At 48.2% G+C, this 9,454-nt stretch overlaps 1 protein-coding gene across 1 annotated transcript; it reads right to left on the bottom strand.

The window, feature by feature from the left end:
- Nucleotides 1-867: 867 nt before the first annotated feature.
- On the bottom strand, nt 868-8,792 carry LOC139440617 (histone-lysine N-methyltransferase PRDM9-like). Its single transcript, XM_071220444.1, has 9 exons — nt 8,639-8,792; nt 8,134-8,235; nt 7,641-7,912; nt 7,153-7,220; nt 5,880-6,073; nt 3,883-4,346; nt 3,504-3,714; nt 1,193-1,225; nt 868-1,010 (listed from the first exon to the last, which is right to left on the bottom strand). The coding sequence occupies exons 1-9, from the start codon at nt 8,790-8,792 to the stop codon at nt 868-870; spliced, it is 1,641 nt and encodes a 546-aa protein (XP_071076545.1).
- Between the last annotated feature and the right edge of the window lie 662 nt (nt 8,793-9,454).

Below are 9,454 nucleotides of genomic sequence, written 5' to 3'. Positions count from 1 at the left end.
TGAAAATCAGTTGACGACCCCCTCAGATTTCCTTTCAACTCCTGTGTTGCAGTAAAGCTTAGGGTGTGCAGACAAGGGCATTTCCCAAGGGCCAAGTACATTGTTAGCCAGAGGACTAATGGGCTCTGGCTAACCTGAAGCTTCTCCTCCTCAAGGTGACCCAAGATCATTCTAAATGCTTGGTCCTGGAAGGACCAGCGGTGCTACTTTCAGTGACTCCTGAGAAAGAGTAGGATACCTGATACATTGCTGGCCTGACGTGGCTCTACAGCACGTCTCCATTTCTCACAAGGTCAAATACCGGTATGAGGACTGTCAGGTGATTTGCCTGTGCACCCCTTGGCTACATGGCAGCCCGGTCCTACATATATGTCAGTGGAGTCTTCCCACCAGTATGCCTGGAAGGCTCCCTGTCCTTTATGAACATCCACAGTGAGCTACACTGATCTTTGACAACTTGTGTGTTCCTCTTCTGAAGACTCCTCAGTAGACGTCTGTGCATGTGAGCTGTATTTTTTTGTGGTTGTGATGATCAGGCTGTAGGGCCTGGCAGGTCTGGGTGGGCTGATAAGCCTTGCGCAGTGACTCGTGCTGTGTGTTAATCTCCTTGGTGCCTGCAGAAAGTGTGGCCATACGTGTTTAACTAGACATTGTGGGGCAAGAGCAATGTTATGAAAAAGGCCATAACCCCAAAGAGAATAAGCCCCAACAGGTTCACAAGAAAGATGCCAAGTGATTGCTCTCATTGGCTGGTGTGTGTCCTGATTTCCTGGAGTCTGCTTCCATTGGCTGGTGTCTGGGCCCACGAGCCGGGACAAATGTACACTGAGTACACCACACAGTGACATCTCCCCTCTCTTGTTGGTTTCAACCAGAGAGTACACTGATGGTGACCAGGTGTTGATGAACATCTTGTTGTGCCGAGGCACCAGTGATGTGAGCCGTGGTCACATTGTAGGTGTTCTCATCGCTGGCTGTGTCCATTGCTGTGACTTGAATCCTGGTGGTACCTGAAGACGTGGAGGGGACAGGAATAGATGTCAACAAGCAGCATGGCAATGCAAATTAGCAGGGAAATCTGAAATGCAACATGTTCCCTTTTCCTATGGATGTTAGCACTACATATGAAGTGACATGAGCAGCAAAATCAATCCAAGAATTGTAACAATATCAACGTTATTTGTTTACTCACCTAGAAACAGGGCTTCTTCTGACACGGCTGTAGCTGTGGGGACACAGTCCCTCATGAACATGAAACTGCCAGGGGCATGAGAGAAGGGGATGTGGCCATCGGACGTCTCACATCTCTGCCTCTCCATATGCTCCCAGGCTTTCTGTCCTTCTTTCCCTAACAACGTCAGGGGCGTCCTGCCTGGTACTGTCCTTGTGTCAGAAGCTGGGGCTGAGCACATAAGCCAGGGAAGAGAGCTGGGTGGGGGCAGTGCTTCCTGGTGCCTCAAACCAAGACTCAAGCCAGCTGGTGTCACAGGGATAGGCGAGTGTCCTCAGCTGCCTGTCACAAGACAAAAGACTTGGAATCCCGCATGTATCAGGCTCACTGATTCCATGGAGCATCCTTCTTCCACCTGAGGAATATGGGTCCAGCTGCTGACAGGTGTGTGATAGGGGAACGTAAACACCCAGCTCCATGCACTAGGTTATTTGAACCACGCCAACTATGCAAGCAAGGCTGAAACACAAGAGCCTGATTATGATTCAGTTAGGGATCCCAACACAACTTTCACAACACAGGTCAGCCGTGCTGTGAAGGTGGGTCTGCACAAGGGCAGGAGTGACAGGAGGAGGGTTTGGGGAACATCTTGGGGGCTGGCAGCCAAGCTAGGAATGTGTTTTGTGGAAGTAGGGAGAGGGAACACATTTCTACACATCTTGAATCACTCGGCTGGTTAGGAGAGTTTCAGGGCCAGTAGTGATGGAAGGGGTGGTTTACGCAGCCTATTGTATTTCAGTTCTGGCCCCTCTGCCAGCGTTATACCAGGACTCTGCCCTTCTGCCATGGCCCATGCCGAAGGCACAGTACTATGAAAATTTGGGGGTTCTCTCATGGGGACTGCCCAGGGAAGGAAAGAAACTCAAGACACACAGCTTTCTTTAGAAATAGAAGGGGGAAAAGAGAGAGCAACAGTGGGTACCGCTTATGGAAATCTATGTTGTTTATATAGACACCCTTCACAAGCCTGGCCCCAGGGGAGGAACACAAAGGCCATCCTTCCCTCTCATGGAATTTGGGACAGTTCGGACAGAGGCTGTCCCCAGGCTCATTTCTCAGCCAGGGCTGGGCAAGGGGATTTTCCACAGGTTTTACTTACTACAATGTGCCTGTATCTTGTGAACAATAGGGGGCTGCCCAGGTTCAGTGGCACAGTGTGGTGACCTGCAGAGAGAGAAGTCTGCAAACTCATGCACCCTGCTCAGGGCAGCCGAATCTATGTGGAGAAACCAGTGATGTCTGCTCAATGACTGAATTTGGACCCAGCCCTCTCCCCCATCCATATCTTCCCTTTTCCAGCATTGAAGGCCAGGAAGCCTTGACCACTGAAAGCATTATAACCAGAGGCTTGTGACAGCTTCTGCCTCAATTTGAAGTGTCAAGGCAAAAGGCTGCTGTTGCCCTTGCCACGGCACCAAATAGAGAACTGGCACAGAATGGTTGAGAATCTTGCTTTGGCTCACACAGTTGGAGGGGGCATTTCTGACACTCAGACATGGTAAGGACTGAAGCACAGTGTGGATGCTGTGAATCACGATTTGCAGACACTGAAGGCAAGCAAGGAATGAAGCAGATCAGGTGCCCAGAGGCGGCCTGGCTGACGTCGAGGCACATGCGCGCGCACACACACACACACACACACACACACACACACACATCCCTCCCTGCCCTTCACCCCTGAGTCTCAGAGTTCTGAAGACACCAGGACAGGATGCAGGAGAAGCCAAGGGAAGCGTGGGGTGTGCCCAATAAGGAGCAAAAGCCCCAATACCCGGGACCCTAGGGAAGTCCCTTTCCCGGTGAGTCTGCCTCCATTCCCTTTCCCTGGGCAGTACCTAACTAGATTGACTCCACACTCAGGCCTTTGCAGGAGTTCAGTAGCAGTGGCTGACCATATGGGTTCTCTGTGGTCCTCCTGGAACTCTATATCTTCAGTGATAGGGAGAATGAGGTATCTGGGCTTCCAGTTAGTGTTGCAACAGAATTTATTAGAACACAGGATGGAAAAACCAGGAGTACATTGGTGTTGACATTCCCACAGTGACTGCAGAACTGTTTGTCTGTCACATCTCTTTTCATGGGTGCAGAGGGTTTCTTTAACAAGTGCCTTGTCTACTGATGACACTCTTGGGGAGAGTAAGGGGCCAAGTCACTTCAGCTGAACTCTGCTCAGAGCTGCGGTATGAAGTGTGTGGGCTACATTTGTATTATGGCACGTGAGGGACTACTCAATGCTAATCACGTATCGACCTCTATGAAAAATTGGGGCTACTTCTTGTAGAGTGTCTCTTCTGGTGTCTCATGAGATATGACTTCTGTGCAAAGCCTCGCCCACAGTCCCTACAAGTGTAGGGCTTCTCCACAGTGTGCGTCTTCTGGTGTAAGGTGAGACCTGACTTCGACGAGAAACAGTGCCTACACTGCATGCAAACATAGGGTTTTGACCCTGAGTGGGTCCTCTTGTGTTGCACCAGAACTGATTTCTCTGTGTATCCCATCCCACAGTCTTTGCAAACATAGGTTTCTTCCCTTGAATGAGTCCTCTGGAGGGTCATGACATCTGACATTCCTGCAAAGCCCTGTCCCCACTCCCTGCAAGCATTGGCCCTGTCCCCTGAGTGTGTATTCTGGTGTCTCTTCCACTGTGACCCATCACTGAAGCCTTGCCCACATCCTCCATACTTGCTAGTTACACTTCTAGGCACTCCTCCTCCCACAAATAATATTCCTGAATCCTCTTGATGCACTTTCTGCAGTATGTTCGGCTCTTCCTCCACGATTCTCCCACCCTCACTAGAGCTCCCCTTGGGTCCAGTGGGTGTTGTCAACAAGGCTCCTGAACGTCCCCCCTGTCTGATCCTTTTAAGCAAAGATTGGGCCCCCTTTTTGACCTCTTGACCTTCATCCTTGTCATTCCAGCTCTGCGTATCAGCATCTTGCTTCTGCTGACTGTGATCCCCTGAGCTGGGTTCCACTGATTGGAGGTGTTCTCTTGCAGATGTTCCCGGGCCAATCAGAGAGGGGTGACGGCGTTTCACATGTTGGCAGAGCAATTTCTTACTGGAGAAGGTCCGAGGGCAGGATGAACAGGGGTGCATCTCTGGTTTTGGTTGTACTGAAAGAGAAATTTGTGGTCAGCGCACATGCTGACAAGCCTGCCAGCATCACACACTTGTCTCCTGGACAGAAGGACAGCCCTACGAATCTATCTCATTGTGCTGACAATGAATGCAGCCTCTGTGTCCCACAAAGGATTCCTTCACAGTCTATTTTCCTTTTCATTCCCATGCACTGCCTCATCTTCAGGTATGCACAAAGCCCACATTAATTGTCTTTTCTACAAAGTTCCCAGACCAGGGACTTTCTAGCACCATCAGAGTCCGCTTGACAACCTCTATGGATGGAACTGCAGTGACCTTTCCCATATATATGTATTTTCTAGGTAGTGTTAAAGAGAGTAACTGGAGGCCCCAAGAGGAAGGGGCCTCCATTTTCTCTTTTCCAACATCATAAAAGAAAATTATGTCCTCCCGCAAACCTCTCACCAAGTGTCCACCCCTGATTTCATTCCCTGTGAGGCCAGTGCAAAAAAATAGTTATACTGATTTCTAAATATTCCTCCAAACATGCTTCTGACCCTGCTGACTCCCATACAGCTCCAACTGAACAGCCATACTCTGCCCCTTTGGAATGACGTAATCTCTGAGGGGGTCCACCACTGATATTTATTTTCCAAAAATTAGCGACACAGAATCTTAAAACAGAGATACCCCACTCTGCACTGGAAGACTGCACGATTGTCTCATCTCACTCAGAAAAATCCCTAGTGGCTGAGGTTATAGCATAGGCACTGCATTTTCCAGCTGCTAGGCATCCATCTGACTACCGTTCCTACTCTCTGTGTCCAGACTGAGACCTGAGTGGCCTCAGCCAGCTCGGTGCCCCACCTCACATCTTTCCTGCACTAACCGGCCCCACTGTTGCAATCCTTCGCCCACAGGTATCATGGTAAGTGTTATCTCCCGAGAGAGCCCTTTCCTGGCCATCTGCCACACCGCACCGCCCCCCAGCCGCCCGCACTCATAATGATATCTAGGCACTTGTCCTGCATTTGTTTTCTCCAAGCACTAATCTCTGTGTAATATTAGGCACATGCAAGCACGTGTACCCAGTTATCCGTCCTTCATCTGACAGCAGCTCAAGAGCCCTCCAGCACCTGTTTGGCTGTTATTAGCAATTCAACGCACAACTAAGTAAAATGATGATTCAGTGCATACAGATATACACATTTCATTTAGATAGACAAAGGACATTAAAAAGAAACAGCAAAATATGTTCAGAAAAATTTCTTTGTTGTCAAAGCTGGTTCTAACCTTCTGCACAGGGCAAATAAGCCCTTCAGTGCTATAGGCATTGGCATATTTGTGCGTGCATCGTTTTAAAAATTGGAAGAAAATTACATATATAAATATTGTCCCTAAGGATGAAAGGTATATGGGCTGAACCCTTGATTGATGAAGCGTCTCACTGGAAAACTTACTCACTTTACAGAGGATTTCACTCTACTTCAGTATTGGTCCATGACAATTTCTAAGGACAGACCTCTATTTTTTTTTTTCCACTTTGAAGAAACACAGTGGTGCCCCACTTGTCCCAGGTGGAAGCTCTCTCTTCCACTTACCGACTCCGTTGATGCCCAGCTGCTGGGCATACTCGTCCCCATACCAGACCAGCAGCTCACAGCCTGGCCTGATGACCTGGCAGGTTCGGTAGAATATCTGCCTGTGATATTGAAAGGCCACCAGGTTCTGCTCTTCATCATGCCGGGCACAGTTCACATACCTGGGATTGAGGCAGATGAAGGGAAAGAAACCATAGCAGTGACCTGTCACAACCACGTGTGTCTCAACCTCATTGACACTTCAGGTCCTCAGGCTTCCCACTGAGACACAACACTCCCGGGTAACCTTCTGTTCAGTGCCTGAGCCTCTGTCAGAACGTCAGTTAGAATGCCTGTCTCCAAGACCTGCTTACAGTGCCCCTCCTCCCTGGTACCATTTTCCAAAGTCCAACTGCAGACTTAAGCTCCAGCCTGACTGGCCATGAAGTCCAGTGAGCTCTGCCTTCTCTAAACGCTAATCAAATTTTCTTTCACACCACAGAACGTGGAGCTTGATCTAGGCTCTGCTTCCACATTAGCTCACAACATTCGATTCCCAGCACAAGTTCATCTTCTCTTGACAGGCCTTTCTCCAATCTCCCCCACACCGTACCTGGGGTACTTTTCACTTGTCCCCACCAGGTTCCCATAGCAACTTGGATCTCTCTGTGTCTTAGTGAAAGAACACAGAATAATAACGGTCTACACTCTCTTCCCACAGTTAAAAGGGAGCCTCTGAGGAGAGAGGCCCATGAGCGTTCCTCCGCAGGCCTCAGAACACAGTTCTAGTTAGAACAAATGCTGGGATGCATTGGCACTGGGCACTCCTCAAAAATTTGGAACACTACACTTAAGTGTTTCTAAAAGCAATTGCTTCTTGCCTGTCTGCAATGAGTCCTCCATGACAATACAAGTTGTGTAATATGTTCAAACAATGAACTCATGTGTGTAACCTGGAACACAGTCAGTGTCAATAGAAGTGCAGTCCAGTGTCCCTGGGGATTCGTGGTTCCTGCAGGTTTTCCCTAGGGTCCAAACTTTGTCTGGCATAGGGATTTATAGTTTCAGGACATGCGCTTTTTTTTTTTTTTTTACCTCCTTGTCTCTAAATACCTCTTGATTTGAAAGAGTACTGTGTAGAGAACAAAGAGGAACAGACGATTGGGGAAGAAAACTGAGGGAGGCATGATGACAGGGAAAGAAACATGGGCGGGTGGGGGATGAGAGTCCTCACTGGCACCCGGATACCTAAAGACCTTACCTCATCCAGTTGGAACAGGATTTGTCCTCTCCATCCACGTACTCACAGCAATTACTTCCTTTGGTGATCTGTAGGGTAGAAAAAGAAGTTAAAGATCTTTTTGTTTTTATCCTTTGGTGGGGAGGTAATGGTTCAAAGAGTTGTTTTACTCTACTGACACTAAGGCTCTTTCAGCCCGCCTGGGGATTCACCTGCCTCCTGTGACCACAAGATATTTTTCTTGCTTGTCATCTACACATCCAAGTCGGTCTGTCCAAGGAGGGCAGGAGCCCCAAAAGGGAGAAGCCTCTCCTTTGTGTCTGCACATCTTTGACCCTACTTCTGCTCTGACCCTTAAACAGGAGCCCCATGCTCATGCAAAATCCACCCAGTACACAGTGCTAGCCATATTATCCTCAGCCATGTGTAGCATGGGAGGCGAGGACCCACCAAGCCACAGAAGGGATGTGGGAAGCCAGAGAACAGGGTAAGAGGAAAACACTTCTCACCACCCAGGCGTATCCACTCCTGGATGCCTCTTCATCTTGTGTGACCTGGCCCTCAAAAGGGCCAAAGCAGAGACCCACCGGCAGATCAGATGCCTCATTCCACACTCCAAGCCCAGCGTGAGGGATGCCTGATGGTCCAATTCTCAAGCCAGGGGGCAGAGTGAGAGCTGAGCGATTGGGATGCCCCTTGTCCACTGCAGTGTCTTTTATAAATGTAGGGGGCCCATGCACAGGACAGCTGTCAATGAAGAAGTGCTGACACTTCTCACAATCTGCAGGTGAGAGGAGCAGGGATCAGGAAAGGTATAGGGCATGTCCTTGCCCATGAAGAGCTTCAGAGACAGCCCAGGAACTCACATCACAGAACCTCCATTCTCTACTCTGGGTGGAAGGGAATTCTCCACTGGGGGAAGGGAATGATTTATGGAACAAAAGACTACGTGAAATCACTATACCAAGACATGCCATGCTATTGTGTGAGAGGGTCACTTACAGAGGTAGTCATCATCCTGGGGCTCGCTGACCTCTTCGTACACATGGCCCCTTCCTTCTCGTAGGCCATACCTCTTCGTGTCAGTATCGTTTGTCCTCCGCTCTAAGTTGGAGAAGAGCAGGTGAGCAGGGTTGGTGGCATCTGTAGTGTTAGTCTCCCTGTGAACTAAAAACGCACAGTGTCCTCCCATCAAAATTTCCTCCTTCCTTCCTCATCGTCACAAATGCATTTATTGGACAATTGCATGTGTCCATTGTTTTGGATTTAACTTAATGCCTTCAAACAAGATATGAGCTATGTATTCTTAGTTTCACTTTACACATTAGCATTCAGGGGCTCAGAGAATTTAAAAGGTTTGGCCAGAGCTCCTGTGCCAACTTCAGTCTCAGCTCCATCCAGCATAAATCCAGGCCAATCTGTAGTGCACTCCACACAATGAGGCTATACTTATCAGCTGTTCTAGAGGACTTAGAGGAACTGTAGTGCCCAAATTACTTGCTCTTACCCAATTCTTTTCTGGAGTGCTCTGCAGAGATACTTGCTTCTCCAGGAGGGGTCACTGGTTTCTGGCCCTGCTCTGAGTCACATTTGGTCAGCAAAATTATTCTTCCGGACAATTTCTTGAACTTAGATTCATTACTAAACGGTGTCCTGGGCATTGCCTTTAATGTAAGAGTCACATACCAAAAGATCACATGCACTTATTTAATTCTTACCACATATTTTCCCATGTATGGCTTTAACTGCTACTTCAACAAGTCTTGGAAATGCCTGAGGAGGATGAATATTACAGGGAGGAAAGAGGGCCCATATGCATACCGAATTCAACTAGAACCCATGTCTTAAGGAAGTTTTCTTTTAAACTTCTCTATCCTAGTGAGAGTGAGGGATATGGGACAACGAGATATGGGACAACTCCTGGCAGAGTTGGCGGAGACACACATAGACAATAAAGGAAATGATGCCCATTCACTAATCTTTATAACTAGGGAAGAATACTTGTACTTGGATTAGTTGGACCCCAAGGTTCTATTTGAATAGAGTTGTACCACTGGTAATGAGTTGTCTTCAGTTTCATGATCTATAACATGCTAATTCATAGTTTTGTGGTGACCATGACATATACAGTTGACCACTGACATGCTTTGTGAGCACCTAAGACCTCACAGTCTGAATGTGAGATTATGGCCGTGCTATCAAGTTACCCCTCAGCTGACTTCATATTTCACACCTCAGGATAAATTATCTTCAGTGTTCATTGACCCAATCTAGTTTAAACTGTAATTGTGAAATCATCCATGCAGCAACTTTTCAGGGGGCC

This window comes from Desmodus rotundus, chromosome Y, assembly GCF_022682495.2.
Source record: "Desmodus rotundus isolate HL8 chromosome Y, HLdesRot8A.1, whole genome shotgun sequence".
Classification (NCBI taxonomy): domain Eukaryota; kingdom Metazoa; phylum Chordata; class Mammalia; order Chiroptera; family Phyllostomidae; genus Desmodus; species Desmodus rotundus.
The sequence above is the reverse complement of the archived record's forward strand: the minus strand, read 5'-3'. Positions and strand labels throughout refer to the sequence as shown.

Coding starts and splice junctions, on each gene's coding strand:
- LOC139440617 (XM_071220444.1), bottom strand. CDS start 8,792: ATGCCCAGGACACCGTTTAGTAATGAATCTAAGTTCAAGAAATTGTCC. Junction 8,236..8,638: donor GCACTCCAGAAAAGAATTGG/GTAAGAGCAAGT, acceptor TCTCCAACTTAG/AGCGGAGGACAAACGATACT. Junction 7,913..8,133: donor CCAGGATGATGACTACCTCT/GTAAGTGACCCT, acceptor TCTCACCTGCAG/ATTGTGAGAAGTGTCAGCAC.